We start from the raw sequence: 17,244 nt of genomic DNA on the forward strand, positions 1-17,244 counted from the left end.
CTTAAAGTGTCATCCTTAAAGGCTTGCCGAAACATAATAGTTTCACCTGCAATTTTTTTACCCAAAAGAAAAGAATATTTCACGCACACACTCTCTGTTCCTAGTGGTCAGCCATCACAAAATTGCCAAACTTGCTTGTAAGCACTAACAAAGGCATGGTCTGCCAGCCCAGAGCGGCTGTACTGGTGAAACTGGATGTAGTCTTGGTGTTCTGAAATCCTGATATTTGTTGTTCTGCCTGTTTGGCCAAAGTAGGACAATTTGCAGCTGCAAGGGACCTGGTATACACCAGGTAGGTCTAGGGGAAGTGGTTGGTCTTTGGTAGAGCGGATAAGGGATGCCAACTTTTTATATGGTCTGTAACAGGAAGTAAGGTCATATTTTTTGAGGATATTGGTTATTTTCTCAGAGGTGCCCTGGATGTAGGGGATGGTGATAGACTTGGTGTAATCTTTATTGTGGAGAGGGGGAGGGGGGGGTTGTGGTTTACAGGTTTTACTATTTTTTGGATTTTTTTGGGGTTATAGCCATTGGCTAAGAAAGTGTTAAGGATGTGGTTTAGTTCAATAGTCGGGGCCTTGTCATCTCAGCAGATTAATTTTGCCCTGTTATATAGTGTTTTTATCACCCCATATTGTTGTGAGGGGAGGGGGATTGCTGGTGAATGTATCTGCCAGTGTGGGTGGGTTTTCTGTAAACAGAGAAAACCAAAGATCCATCAAGCTGGCGGGTGATTAAAGTGTCTAGGAAGGGGAGGGTGTTGTTTTCCTCTTTTTCTAAGGTGAACTGGACTGTGTCTGAGCCATGTGGCCAAATAGCAAACACATCATCCACATAACCAAGCCAAATAGTGGGTGTTTGTGGGGCGGAGTTTAAGGCTTTCTCTTCAAATGTCTCCATAAAGAAATTGGCCAAGGGTGGGGAAAGTGGTGAACCCATGGCTGTCCCCTCTATCTGTTTGTAGAACTTTCCTTGCCAAACGAAATAGCCTGAGTTCATTGTGAACTGAAATAGGGCTGAGATATCGGGAGGAAACTTGGCTTGGATGAGCTCAAGGGTTTCTTTGAGTGGGACATTAGTGAATAGGGAGGAGACGTCAAAACTGACCATTATGTCAGTGTGTTGGAGTGTGAGGTTTTCTATACTGGCTTTAAAGTGGGCTGAGTTTTTTATGTGTGATGGTGTGTTGCCAGTGTAGTGTATGAGCATTTTGGCTAAATGTTTGGCTAATTTATATGTGGGGGAAAACTCAGGCTATTTCGTTTGGCAAGGAAAGTTCTACAAACAGATAGAGGGGACAGCCATGGGTTCACCACTTTCCCCACCCTTGGCCAATTTCTTTATGGAGACATTTGAAGAGAAAGCCTTAAACTCCGCCCCACAAAAACCCACTATTTGGCCACATGGCTCAGACACACTCCACTCCTTCCTAGCACACTTAAACAACCAACACCCCAGAGTCCAGTTCACCTTAGAAAAAGAGGAAAACAACACCCTCCCCTTCCTAGACACTTTAATCACCCGCCATCTTGATGGATCTTTGGTTTTCTCTGTTTACAGAAAACCCACCCACACTGGCAGATACATTCACCAGCAATCCCCCCCCCCCCCCTCACAACAATATGGGGTGATAAAAACACTATATAACAGGGCAAAATTAATCTGCTCAGATGACAAGGCCCTGACTATTGAACTAAACCACATCCTCAACACTTTTTTAGCCAATGGCTATAACCCCAAAAAAATCCAAAAAAATACTAAAACCTGTAAACCACAACCCCCCTTCCCCCTCCACAATAAAGATTACACCAAGTCTATCACCATCCCCTACATCCAGGGCACCTCTGAGAAAATAACCAATATCCTCAAAAAATATGACCTTACTTCCTGTTACAGACCATATAAAAAGTTGGCATCCCTTATCTGCTCTACCAAAGACCAACCACTTCCCCTAGACCTACCTGGTGTATACCAGGTGCAAATTGTCCTACTTTGGCCAAACAGGCAGAACAACAAATATCAGGATTTCAGAACACTAAGACTACATCCGGTTTCACCAGTACAGCCACTCTGGGCTGGCAGACCATGCCTTAGATACCCACCATAAAATTCGTTGGAAGAAAACAAAAATAATTCATCGCAGCAAGTTTAAATACGAAAGATTATTCAAAGAATCTTCAGCAGCTCTAAAAACGTTCCTAACCTCAACAAATTTGGGTGCATGAAACTGCCCCAAATTTGGGAGACTTTCATTATGAGAACTTCAGCCCAACTGCCAAGACTACCAAATTAGCCCGCAAGAGGGCACCATTAGGACTTTAGGAACAATATTAGTTTCTTGCTTTCTTCCTCATTTGCTTTGTGTTAGTTCTTGAGTGCACATACCATATCTTTATGTTCCTGAAGATGGCAATGTGACATTGCCGAAATATAGAAGTTATTCATTAAAGTTACCTTTAATTAATATACTTTATATGCATTGTTAATTTCGCAAACTAATTACCAGTTATGTCTAACCAACGTATAAGTCTTGCTACTAGAATCACTGTTATAGTTAATGATAGTATTACAAAATGATTATATGTAAAATATTACACACACAATTCTTTCAAGAAAATATGCCTTTATCATATGAAACTATATAAAACTATAACAAACAATAAGAATGTTTAAAAAATAACATCCCAGTTTTATTTACAGGATGGCACAGAGTGAAAATGTGCTTGTTGACTGGTTAACAAAGCACTCTGTTAACTAACTTAATAAAGACTGCTGCTAACAAATGTGTGCACATTTAAAAAAAAGCATCAGTCTTATTCTGCACTACTTTCATAATTAAAAAGTAAATTATCCATAGCAGCATAATATAGTGGAATTACTGTTTTCCCTTTTCTTTATCTAAGAAAAAAAAAAATAAAAATTCATATTATTTTAGACAAAAATATGGCTTTCTACAATTATTAATTTAATTAAATTCAGTATTATAAATGAAAAGAAACCTGGACAATAAGTGTAACATAAACCCTTTAATAATTTTCATGATTTTCTTTGTACTTCTATTTACAATAAATAAAATTCAACAGTTCAAAAAAACATGTTAATTAACAATGCTGCATTTGTTCTTGAATTATATTGAAATATACAGAATTCTACCTCTTTTCTCGTTTCCACACTATAACCATTCCTTGGGCATCACTAGATGCAAGGAGACTTTCATCATAATTGAAACATACATCCAGCACAGGTGCAGAATGCCCTTGGAGTTTGTTCACACAAGGCTTGTTATCTCTCTCAACATCAAAAAAGTAAACACACATGTCTTCGCTTCCTGTTACTAAAATAAAGAATACTTTTTGATCTACATTTCAAAATAATATCTGTAACTCAAAAAATAAAAAAATATATGATTAATTAAGAACTGCTAGATCTGGAGAATTCTTTCAGAGACAATGGAATGCAGTTTTCCAAATTAAATCATCTTTCTATTCAAATATTTTTATAATTATTATATATGTAAATAATTATTACTACTATTTCGGTAACCTTCATGGAGTCAACAGACTCCAAGAGGCTAACTCAACCAGCAACATGTCTACCATAATGAAATTTGAAGTTATTTACACTCCCTGCATTCACAATGCACTCCTCACATTCTTCTTTACCACATCTTTATACAGCTTCCAGGTAGGGCCTCTCATTCTTCCATTCTTAACATCCACTCTTTTTATAATTTATTTTGTATTAATCTGGTAGGATCCCTTAACTAACTCGAAGGTCTCTATTATATCTCCTCTTTTCTTCCTATCCACCAAACCATGTAATCCAAATTATCAAATGCCCTCAAATGCTCTTCATAACCAACATTCCAGAGTCCTGATATCAGTTTGGTCATTTGTCTTTGGACCCTTTCTAGTGTTTCCACATCACAATGAAAGCCAGGCAACCAAATGTGAGCACAGTAATCCATGTGTGATCAGATCAATGTCTTATGCGGAGGCACCATCACCTAGTTATCACTACATGTCAGTGTACTTTTTATTACTGTGTATCATCATCTCAGGATCTCTAATCTCATTCACTTCCTAAGTACAGCTCCAACAATACAGTATGTAATCTGTTTAGAGGAAGAGATTATTGATTATACTGACTGCACCAGTTGTTTTGATAATTATCAATCCTGTTGGCTGCACCATTTTATTATAATTAGATTTTATCTCTATTACCTTTATTTATAATTTCTGAGTGTTTTTATTTATATGCACAAGGGTTCAATTTCTATTGGTGCAATGACTTTTTACTATTTCTTTCAGAATCCGAAAAATCATTGACTCAAGACCAAATACAAAATATACACATTTAATAAAACTAACAAAAAAATAATAATATATACACTTCAAATTAAATTACACAACTAACTACAAAATTAACTGGATCCAAGGCCTTTTAAATAAACTTACATTAGAGATCACCCATTCTCTGACTTATTCTGTTACTGGTTTGTTCAACATATACTTAATCATGCCTACAAGACTAAACAGGTTGTTTACACAAAGGCCTTTGACAGGATACCCTATGGACCACTGTTACACAAATTGGAACAGATGGAAATGGATACTAAATTGGTGATATGGATAGGAGAATGGCTCAGGGAGAGATACCAGAAGGTGGTGTATGGAAGAGCCGAGTCCAGGATGAGGCAGGTGACCAGTGGTGTGCCTCAGGACTCTGTGCTTGGGTCATTGTTGTTTAATTTGTATATAAATGATATAGGAAATAGCTTAAAGGGAGATATTCAGTTGTTTGCCGATGATGCAAAGTTGGGTAGCACAATAAAAAATCAAGCTGGTAGAATGGGTGTCAGTTCAATGTGGAAAAGTGTCAAGTTATGCACTTTGGGATTAAATGATTACCATAATAAATTTAGTTTAATGCTTTATCCAAGTGTTATGCATTAAAGGAAGGGCCACTACCCAGACTAGTTTCGACCTTTATTGAGGTCTCTTCAGTGGGAGCTGAAGGTCGAAAGTTCAAAGGTCGCAACTAGTCTGGGTAGTGGCCCTTCCCTTAATGCATAACATTATACATATCCGCAAGGAGATGTGTTTTGCATTATGGGAGATACTGAGATAGGAAGATGTTAGCTTGCTCCACCTTTGCAACAAGTTGCCCGCTGTTGTACTACCTTACCCTAGTAACGAAGATACTTTCAGGAACAAAGTTTGTTTGCCCACACTTGGATAAAGGATTAAACTAAATTTATTATAGTCTAACCAAGTGAAAAATAAACTTTCAACATCTAAAAGATTAGAAGCTGTGTACTACATTGATGAAACAGTACTCCAAGAGATTAATGAAACAGTACTCCAAGAGATTGATGAATCGAGGGACTTAAGGGTGTTGGTAGATAGCGAGATGAAGTTCAGAGGACACAATGCTAAGGTATCCAAGATTGCACATAGGATTACTTGGTTGTTGAGGAACACACTGACATGTACCATCAAGGGGTGTACAGGATATGATAGTACTACTAGAAAAATTTACATCTTTACTAACTTCCTATCTACAATTTTCCTCCAAATCAGTCTATTATTTGTCAAGACTCCAATATTTATCATCATCAGATCTTATATTTCTATCGCCTAAGGCACATTGTACCGTATCAATCCAACTATATCTTGGTCACCCTCTGGGTCATTTTCCTGCCAACCTGGCAGAGAACACTTGTTTTGCCACTCTTTCCTCACCCATTCTGTTTATATGACCATACCACCTGAGATTAGCTCTGCTAACACATTCCTGGATGCCGACAATGTCAAGTTCTTTCCTAATATCCTATTTTTAATCTGATATTGCCATTGATGCCATCTGTTCACGCCTCTAATCTCTCTCAGGACTCTCATATCTGCAGTCTCTAGTCTTTGGTCAAGTGTTTTACTTCTGACCCAGCTCTCAGATCCATAAGTTAAAACTGGTTTGAACACTGTCTTGTATACAGCTAATTTAGTGTTCCGACTAATTTCTCTCTTATTAAATATGAATTTATTCAATTGACTTCCTATCATACCAGCTTTGTTGATTCTGTTGTCTATTTCCATATTTAATTTACCATCTTTACTAAAAATCGTGCCTAAGTAGCTGAAATGTTTTACTTGTTCGACAGGTTCCTCGTTCATAACACAGTTGACATTTTCAACAATTCTACCTATTTTCATTGTCTTTTTAATGCTGACCTTCATACCATATCTATTACAACAGTTATTCAATTTAGTCAGGGAATCTTGCAAACTTGTAGCATATTTATTCAGAAGTATAACATCATCTGCATAAAAAAACAGCTGAGATTAACATCTCCAATTTTGATCCCACTTTCCTTCATAATGTGTAATACCACTTTCCTTCATAATGTGATACATACAGATCATATGTAACACAGGGGATGATGTACACCCTTGTCTGACATCAGATTTAACATTAAACCATCTCCCTCTACTTACTTCAATTCTAATTGCTGACTTATAACTCAAATAAAGACTAAGTATTGCTTGACACCATATAACTGTAGCGTATTGAATAGCTTCTCTCTTGGCACCTTGTCATATGCCTTTTCCAGATCGACAAAACTTAAATACAGATCTTTGTTATATTCCCATGCTTTCTCAACTATTTGTCATAAAGTGAAGATCTGATCCTGACAGCTTCTATTTGGCCTGAATCCAGCTTGTTCTTCCACAATTCTCTTCAACCGTTTCTCAAGTATACTTCCACAGATCTTGCCAGGAACACTCATTAGGGAAATACATCTGTAATTCTCACATTCAGTTTTATTTCCCTTTTTATATATGGGCACTACTAGAGCTCTACTCCAATCATCGGGAATTTGTCCCTCTGTCCAGGCTTTCTGAACTATGCAGTGCAGCTACTGTAAGACTTTTATACCACCATACTTAAGCATTTCTGGTCAAATATCATCTGCTTCTGCAGCCTTTCCACATTTCCAGCCTTTGCATGCCTGTTGAGTGTTTTTTACCACTGTGCTATCACTGCTTGTTTCATTCAGCAATTTTTCGAAGTAATTACTCCATACTTCAAGGATATCTTTTTCTCATGTTTTCATGTGACCTTTATCATCTTTAACTTCTTTTACAGCACTCTTTCCTCCATTTCTAAGCTTCTTCAACAACCTCCAGAATATCTTACCACCTTCTTGATATTTATTTTCTATGTTCATGCGAAAGTCCTCCCATGACTTTTGTTTCGCTTTCTTATATTTGTCTCTATATTCTCTAAGAGCAAAAGCTGACTTATTTGCCAGGAACTTTGGATATGATTTCTTCTTTTCCTTCACTGCCTCTTTAACTTCCTGTGTCCACCATGGAGTCCTGATTTTTCTATCCTTGCAGACAACCTCACCACATGCCTCTCTGGCTGAATCAATCAGGGTTTTCTTCAAGGCTTGCCTCTGAATCTCCAAGGTTTGATTTCTGTTCTCAAACTCTTTTATTTTTTCTTCAATAATCTTTGTGTATGTCAGTCTACAGTACACATCTGAGAGCTGCTCAACTTTTATTCGCTTTAAAACTTTCTTACATATTATTCTTTTCTATATGAAATTCAATTTTATCCTGCTCAAGACTATATAGTGATCACTTATAATTTCAAATCCTCTGTACACTCTGCTGTCCTGCACCAGGGAGAAAACATCACTATCAACAATAACATAGTCAATGAGACTTTTCTTATTCTTTGCCTCTTCTCTCCATGTGAATTTGTGCACATTTTTATGTTGGAACATGGTGTTAGTAATAACCAGTCCATGTCCTGAGCAGAAATCCAACGGGTATTTGCCATTATTATTAGCTTTGCTCTTTTCTCCAAATTTTCTCAAAATATTTTTGTATGGCTGACAATCATTTCCTACTCTGCTATTCAGATCCCCAACAAGGACCAACTTTTCCTTTTTCATTGTGTCAGTTGCTTTTTCTAAAGCATCAAAAAATTCCTCCATTTCTACCTTAGTAGAACCTTCTGTGGGACCATAGGCACAAATAAGTCTCATTGTCCAGTTCCCCATTCTCATATTTGCCCACATCACTCTACATTAGACTGCCTGCCATTCTAGAAGAGTAGCCTCGTATTTTGTGTTGAATACTATGGCTACTCCTTCTTTTCCTTGATTGTCATTGCCCGAATATAACATTTTGTATTTATTGCTCAGAAAGATCATACCAGTTTTTGTCTTTTTTGTTTCAGTCATCCCTATTATGTCGAACTGGTACTTATCAAATTCCCCAGCTAGCTCCATTTCTTTGCCATTCAGGCTTCTTATGTTGATAGTACTGATCTTTAACTCTGATGATGTTGAGTTGGGGTGTGTTTTCAGATTTGTTCCAGTAGTAGCTGACTTTTCACTGTTCGCCCTGGTTCACTGGCGAAAACAACGGGCGCCTTGTTTAACCGGACGACGCCCCCAGCCGGCATGAAATTTTGTCATGTTGTATCATCATTTTTTATTTTGGTTTAACCATAAGAATACATTTTGGTCGGCTAAATCCCAAATTGCCAGCCCATCCTCGTTCGTTCAGTATCCAAGTAGATACCCAACAGGGTGCACCACGAGAAGGTGAGGATTGGACATTAGGTCAGAAGCCCTGTTCGGTTCTCCGCATTCCTTTAAAGGCTATGTGGAGGTCTCTTCTCACTTATACAGCTTTGACCCTTGAGCACCCCATCAAAAAGATTATTATTCCCCTTTATAAAGCGTTCATACTTCCACTTTGGATTATTGCGCTGAGGTCTGGTCACCTGGATTCCTTGGAGATGAGGAGGCTGTGGAGAGGTTTCAGAGAAGAGTGACTAAGTTGGTGAGTGATGTAAAAAATGCTCCCCTACATTGATAGATTGAGAGCTTGTGGATTGCAGTAGTTGGTTGATGATAGGAGGAGATATGATAGAAACATTTAAATTACTGAAAGGTTTTTATAGGATTGATGCAGGGGAAATGTTTCAGCTGTGTGATAGTGATGGAAAAACAAGACGTCATCCCTGGATATTAAAGAAGAGTGTGGTTAACAAGGGTATCAGAACAAGGTTTTTTGCCTGGAGGGTGGTGAATGAGTGGAATTCATTGCCTGACTTAGTTGTGAGTTCTTCGTCTGTAAATGAATTCAAGAAGAGATATGACAGATGTTGTTTTGCTAGTTTGGGTCTTGATGAGTCTACTGACTCCATGGAGATACCCGTAATAATAATAATAATAATAATAGTCAGTTTCTTTGTTAAGGCCTTTTACCGAAGATATAAGATTCTCTTCTTTTCCACAGGAACCTTTCTCATCACTCTTATGTAGCACACATTATTTCTCCTGACTCTGAAGTATAGATATTCTGAATTCACTGAAGTATAGGTACTCTTACCTCATGCAGTTCAATTTTTGTACCAGCAAAAAGGGTTTTCTTCTACTGCTTTATCTAAGTTGCTAAATTCCATCTCCTTTTCCAGTAGAAATAACAGATAGATCTGGTGTCCATAAAACATTTCCTTTATTTACCAATACTTATTTACAGTCTTAACAATTTGTAAAGGCTCACAATTCTACGATTCCTTTTTCGGTATCTTTTATTAATATGTCCCCCCACTGTCACATAAAAACTTAATTTCGTAAGAACAAAATTTTGCTGGCCTGCATTCTTAAACTTCCATTAGCTCTCTTGTTTATCCTCCGTTTCTTTGATACTGAACGGTTTCTCGTTTTCGTTACCTCGATATTGAACACTCTCTCTCTGTCAGCTATCAATCACCCGTCAAACTCCTCGGCGAGCATGAGCACTCCATGAAAGTGGCAAGCAAGAAGTTATGTATAATGGTTGACGTGTCGTCTCCGTTAGCACTATGAGAATGTCTTTACAAAACACAGCACTTAATAATTTTAAACCACAATTAAATTTCTGAAAGTTACACAATTATCCAAATCCAGTAAGTATATAAATTTTTTTAAATGCTTCACATTTCATTTTGACAAAATAACATCAATAACATGCACATCGCAAGTGCTGACAATACGTGTTATGAAACCAAAACTAATAATATACTAACAAACAATTTGTAAAAATATTCAGAATTTTAAATTATGACTATTTTTACACTGTCTATCATCATCTCAGGATCTCTAATCTTATCTACTTCCTAAGTATAGCTCCAATAATACAGCATGTAATCTTATATCTTGGTATCCCAAAGTGTAACATATATTTTCTTTATTTATTTTAAATCAGAAATCAGTGCTAAAAATATAAATGCATATTTGATCCTCAATACATCCTCTGTTTTGGGCTCACAATCTGATAATGACCAGTTCTACCAAGATCAAAACAGATGTCTAAAGTATGTTTACAAGTAGAGATGCTAGGAAATGAAAAGAATGTGGAGAAGAGAGGAAGAACTGATTATGTGAGTGGATCCAATATAATCATGTCTCATAAATAACCTTATGCTGCACTAGTTATCAAACAGAAAAATAAGGGTCACATGCAAGGCTTAGGTAGTGATGCAACCGATGTGAAGTCACTACCCTCTATATACAAGTAGCTCAGTCATGAAGATACATCACATGCAACCTTTGTTTGCTTACGCTTGAATAAAGGATTAAACAAGAATATAATTTCTTGGCAACTTTGTATTACCACCAAGTGAAGAAACATAACTTGCAACATAAATGTAAGGTCTTTAAATTTGGGATCCACAGGCCCACAAAGGCGTGATGGCAACCTACAGGATTATTGCAACATTGAGGATGTTGACTAGCATTGATAATGGATGTGGTGGTGGTTTCCACTGTATAAAGCTGTGAACAGATTAAATCTTCTGCTCTGCTCATATCTGGTCATTCAGATATGAATAGCATAAAGTAACCTTGAAGAAGTTACAAAGATAGATAATAAAAATGAGAGATTGTGGAATGTTGTTATGCAGATAAGCTGAGAAAATGCAGATTTTGGCAAACTGAATATAAAACATCACAAACATATAAATATGTTTGTGAGGTTTAACTCATAAGAAGTAGCTATTTACCAGATTGGACACTAGGGATATTTTTCATATGGTAGAGAACAAGGTGAAGAAACAAGGACAAAGGACTATCTTGGCAAAAAGAATTAGCATTTTAACATAGAAAAGTTGCTGGAATTTATGAGAAGGTGGTAAGAGTGCAGTTTAAGGAATGGTATGATAGACTGTGCTGTCTAAGATGGATATCTCCTGAGTTTTTTAACTTTACCATGATTTTTAATTTAATTACTAATATATTTATTCCAATGATGCTCCAGCACCATTATCCTGTCCCTGTAGTGATTCTCAGTAAGATCTGCAAAATACCCCTCTACAGCTGCAATCACCTTTTGATTTGAAGAAATATGCTGACCAGCAAGGAAGAGCTTTATCTTTGGGAAGAGATAGAAGTCAGAGGGAGCCAAATCAGGGTGGATGTTCCAACAATTCATAGTGCAGATCCCTTAATTTTCCCATTGCCAAAACACTTTTGTGGGCAGGTGCATTGTCCTGATGAAAGATGATTTTTTTTCTTCTACAAACCAGGTCTTTTCTCACGAATTTTTCATCTAGTCTAGTTAAAAGATTGGAATAATATTCCCCAGTTACTGTTTTACCCTTTTCAAGATAATTAATAAACAAAATGCCTTTAGCATCCCAAAACACTGATGCCATGACTTTTCCTGCTGATCAACTTTGTCTTCTTTGGTGCTGAACAACCAGCTTCTGTCCACTGTTTGGATTCTGGTGTGTAATGGTGAATCCAAGTCTCATCCATAGTAATAAATCAACGCACGAAATCAGTTTTATTCTTGTTAAAATGCTCCAAGTATCATTCAGAGATTTTCATGCAGATGCATTTTTGATCTGCAGTGAGCAAGCACAGCACCAAGCTTGCACAAAGCTTTTTCATTCTTCATGCAAAATATATCCTACACGTTCTTTTGAAATGCCTATAGTCTCAGCAATTTCACGCACTTTGACTCACCGGTTATCCAATACCATATCATGAACTTGATCAATGATTTCTGGTGTTGTTACACTTTTTGGATGTCCTCCACATGGACCATTTTCAAGGCTGGTACGGCCACGTTTAAACTCGGCAGCCCATTTCTTAATTGTCAAAAACGAAGGAGAAGAGTCGTTCATTCAAATTGCCAGAAGCCATCACTTTTGTTTTGCTGATGTTTAAATTAAACTGAGCTTTGCTACTTTCCCTTTTAACCAATAGAATCAACCACTCCAGATCTTCCTTAGTTTATGTTATGAGGGTGTATCATCTGTAAATCTTAAATTATTTATTTTTCTGCCATCAATCATAATTTCAGCTAGGTCTTTGTCTAAGTTAGCCATTATCATAATATATTCACTATTAATTTTAAGAAGATAAGTCAAGTCAAGAGAATTAGATGCTCAAGTATTCCTAGTGATCTCATTACAATCCACACTGCTGTGATCCATGCAGTCAAAAGCTTTCTTATAATCAATAAAACAGATGAATTTCTTCTGAACTTCTCTTGTTCTTTTCATAATCCATCTCACATTTGCTATCTAGTGTAGTTCCTCCACCTCTCCTAAAGAGCCTGCCTGCTCTTGTGGCATTTCTCTATTTACATATGGCTCTGGCCTTCATTGGATCACTTTCAGCATAACTTTACTTGTGCGTGTGAAATTAAAACGATGATTCTATAATTCTCACAATATTTGGGAGAAAGTTTTTTTGGAATTGGGATGAATACTGATGTTTTCCATTCTCTAAGACAGTATATTTTCATTCAAACCTGTTAACAAATTTAAGCCAACATATTCACTGGAGTCCAAAACCTAAGGATGAACACTATTTCTGAAGATTGCAACTGAAAATTCAGACAAATCAGCTTGTGGCAATTTGTATAACTGATGATTTTGAGTAAAAAGTGAGTACACATTCAAATGTGTACTCACTTTTTACTATTTTCGAATCTGTACTCACATTTTGAAGAGGCTATGCTAAGCAAATTGTGTTCAAAAGAAGCTCTTTACGTGAAGATAAAGTTACAAATCTGTAATGTCTCAAATACATCATCTAGATGATTTCACACGGAGGAAGAATTATTATTTATTGCTATCTAGTGTAGTTTAATAGAAGACCGCAAAATTACTAATATTACCAGACAGTCTGGAATCTCACACAGGGCCTGTGTAGCTCAGCTGGTATAGATGAAGCCCTTTGGTCAGAAAGACCTGCCTTCAATTTCCATCGATGATGTGAGGATCCTTTATCTGGTCTCTTTCAACAAAAGGTGAGTTTGCTGATCTCATATGGAGTAAGAGGTTTTTTTTCACCTAGAAATTAGGGTTTTTTTCATCCCTCAGAACAGGCAAACTGGCCCTGCCTGAACACACACATCGATTTACAGCCATAAATACCTATGACAACAGGTGAAAGATATAGGGTAATGTCCATAGTTGAATAGTTTAACCATGAGTCAAATCATGGTAGTCAATCTCACATTGTTTTGTACCCAGGCTCTGGACAGTGTTTAACCAGTGGAATGCATTCCAGATGTTTGCTAAGAGGTTGTCCTCGCTCCACCATAGAGTATAAAGACAGATTTTTGGTTGTAACAGCAAAACATAATCGATGAACGGCAAGTCAGTGCCATTCAAGCACAGGTATGCAGATATCTCAACAAACTGTGGCAAGACATCTGCAACAAGCCTATACTCCAATGGCTTGTAGTCTGTGTCCCTTTATATGCAGCTCATTGTAGCCATGTTTTAAGTGGTGTTGTATCCATAAAGATTGGAAAAGACACCAGTGGGCCAATGTTATCTTTACAGATGAGTTGTTTGTATCTTCCCTATAATTCTAGATGATACTTATCTGGCATGTAAGTGGTACTGTTTACCATCATGAGAATGTTCTTGAAAGGGATAGATACAGCAGTGCTGGGATCATGGTGTGAGGAGGCACTATGCTTAATGGATGCACTGAGCTACAAGTGATGGAAAAAAGGGACAATAACTTGTGAACAATATTGCTACAAAGTTCTTAACATCATGTTCGATTGTACTGTGGTGCTGCTCTATGTGAAGAATTCATTTTTATGGATGACAATGTCACACCACGTCATTGACGAGCAGTGGCGATACTTCTGGAAACTGAGGATATTAATTGAAATGAGTGGTCATCACACTCCCCAGATCTCAACCCCAAAGAACGCATTTGGGATGCAATAGGGAGATGCATTACTGCTCAAAACTTCTTTCCAGAAAACAAACAAGGCCTTATCCTTGCTCTGGAGGAGGATTGGACCAGCTTGCTTCAAGAACTCCTGAATCACTCGGTGCTAAGCATGGTATGATATTGTGAGAGCTGCATCACAGTTTGGGTGGGACATATTCTATACTGAATGTCTCTCTACATAGTTTTCTGTAAGAACTGTACATTAATTCTTTAATTATGTCCTCAGGAGTAAATTTGTAACTTTTGCCAAAAATGCATTACAAGTTAATTTGTACAAAATCAGTATGCTAGAAATAAATTTATGTTCGCATATGGTTGTAGTTATAGAGCCTTCATAGTTCAGTATACCCAAAGCCCCCCTTTGGTCAGAAAGACCTGGGTTCGATTCCCATCAGTGATGTGAGAAACCTTTATCTGGTCTCTTTTGACTAAAGGTGAGTTAGCCGGTCTCATACAGAGGTAGAGGAATTTTTCTCCCAGGAACTCAGGTTTTTTGTCCCTCAGAAAAGGCAAACCAGCCAGTAGAACACACACAATTTACAAACAAGAATACTTAGAGGCATAGGGGTAACTACTTTATCTTCATATTACAGTTAGGAAATCCAAGGATACTTGGAGGACTGTGGATGCTTAATGTACCTGTTAAAGCCACTGATAGAATAGAAAAATGGTTGTAGTTATAAAACTTTTTTCATATACAAGTAAAAATGTAGTTTGTCCTTAGCTTTTGGACAACATTGTAAGAAATATAACTAATAGTTGTATATAACGAACAGATACATCAAAAAGTCAATGGGCCATACAGTATATGGAACATCAAGGGACTTCTGGTTAGATGTAATACTAAGGAAAGGTCATTCTATCTACTTACAACTATGGCAGTTTATATCCATATGCATGCTCACATAAACACACACACATGTACGATGAAGAAAGTGAGGAGTCTATGAAAGCCTATAGGATATATAGTATCAATTAGCCCAGGCTAATTGATACTATATATGTTTCTAGCAGCATCGATGATGTACATACACTTAGACATCAAACATCGATGGTCAAGGTACTCAGCAGATTGTCCCACATAGCAAGGTATGACTGTGAAATGTCAGAGTAATCTCCAAAAGACAAAAAGTGATAATATCAAAGAAGTGCATGACTCTTCAAGAGGTTGATGAAGAGAATAAACTTGAAATGGTTTAAGCATTAGAGGCATAATCCAGCATACATACAGCCAACAAACGTCTTGGTGTAGAAGTCCTTTGGTCTTCTAATGAGAAGCATAAACACAAGTTAGTGCCCAAACTGAATGTTATTAAGAAGAGAAAACTGGATGTTTCTAACGGAAGAAGGCATGTGTGGTTGGCATATCTGCTCTCCAGTCAAAAGGCTGCAGGAAGGGGTCACCATGGGAGAAGTAAACCCAACCCTCCAGCAATGGGAGAGGCCTTTAACCCAACAGTGGGAATATATAGACTGAGAGGGGGGGGTGAAAGAACAGGATATCAAAAAGTGAAAGCAAAAGTATAAGAAAAAACAGGAAACATTAGGCAGAATAATGAAATAACGAAGAAACTAATGAAAAAAACAAACAAACAAATAAATAAAATCTAAGTAGAGCTAATTAAGAACACAGGAAATTGAGGATTACAAGGATGAGGGAGAGAGAGAGAGAAGTAGGGTTCAGAATGAAAGAGGTCAGTATTCATACTAATGCACAAGAAAGGCAACGTGAAGGACTGCAAGAAATATGCAACTATTAGTTATATATTTCTTGCAGACTCTACTAAAGATTATTCTAAACAAGATTAAGGCTTGGGTGTTCAAAAAAAGGAAAGGCAGAAGTATATGATCTACCTAAGACAAAGATCATCTTTGATCTTTAGGTAGATCATAAAGATGTACAGAGTTTAGATTGTTTTTGATAAAGTGCTTCATCAGCTATGGAAAATCATTACTATGTGCGGCACATGATGTGGTGTGATGAAAGAAATGCAGTCAAAGCAAAACAAGATAACGAGTGGGGCCTTAGTGGAGAAATAAGCAAAGCCAGCAAATTTCAGTATCTAGGATTCATTATCAGTGTGAAGAACTGAAGTTCAGAAGAAAAAGAAAGGAATGACTAGAACAATAGAGATATAGTTAAAGACAAGAAGGATAACTCCATTATCCCAGGAACAATGCTGGGGATTCTGGACATTTTTTTTTTTTTTTTTTTCAGTAGCTACCTATGGGTGGATAAAGTTATTACTATTCAGGTTAAAGTCAGAAACCACAGGAGATATCATACCATTCCTTTAACTGCACCATCACCATCTCTTCAGACATTTCAACATCTTTTCTATGCAAAAACACTAATTCTTTTTGCAAATGCCAGGATGGTCCTTTGTCCTTGTTTCACCTTGTTCTACCATATGAAAATTCTCCCCAGTGTCCAAATCTGATAAATAGCTACCTCTTAAGGATTAAATGTCTAAAACATATATCCCCTTCACATTTTATCTGACAAAATCTGCATTTTGTCAGCTTATCTTTATAATCAACATTCCACAATCCCAATATCATTTTTGTTATCTACCTTTGTAACCTTTTCAAGGTTACTTCATGCTATTCAAATGTGAGTAACACAGTCTGAGCAGAAGATTTAATTTGCTCACAGCTTTATACAATGGAATCACCAGCATCCATTATCAATGCTGGTCAACATCCTCTATGTTGCAACAATACTCTAGGTTGCGATCACTCATTTGTGAGTCTGTGGATCCCAAATTTCAAGACCTTACATTTATGTTAAAAGTTCCTTTGCTTGGTTACAATAATATAAAGTTGACAAGAAATTATTATTATTATTATTACGGGCAACCCCAAGGAGTCCTTAGACTCATCGAGGGAGGCCCTAAACATCCCGTCAAAAACTATTCAACATCCACACAGTATCTATCGTACTTTGCCTTGAACTCATTCACACTCATGGC

At 37.1% G+C, this 17,244-nt stretch overlaps 1 protein-coding gene across 6 annotated transcripts in view; it reads right to left on the bottom strand.

Moving 5' to 3' along the window:
- The window catches only part of LOC150102961 (WD repeat-containing protein 13-like), a 436,326-nt gene that overhangs the window by 65,290 nt on the left and 353,792 nt on the right, over nucleotides 1-17,244 (bottom strand). For 4 of the 6 annotated variants that reach the window (XM_090398329.1, XM_090398327.1, XM_090398328.1 and 1 more), the window contains one exon: nucleotides 3,154-3,334. In XM_090398329.1, the coding sequence (XP_090254455.1) occupies nucleotides 3,154-3,334 (181 nt within the window). Of the gene's footprint in view, nucleotides 1-2,568; nucleotides 2,899-3,011; nucleotides 3,335-17,244 lie in introns of those variants that run through there. The other 2 variants (XM_090398330.1, XM_090398333.1) reach the window with 2 other exon arrangements.

This window comes from Typopeltis vanoorti, chromosome 9 (genome assembly GCF_054136105.1).
Source record: "Typopeltis vanoorti isolate ZY-2024b chromosome 9, IOZ_Tvanoo_1.0, whole genome shotgun sequence".
NCBI classification, from domain to species: domain Eukaryota; kingdom Metazoa; phylum Arthropoda; class Arachnida; order Uropygi; family Thelyphonidae; genus Typopeltis; species Typopeltis vanoorti.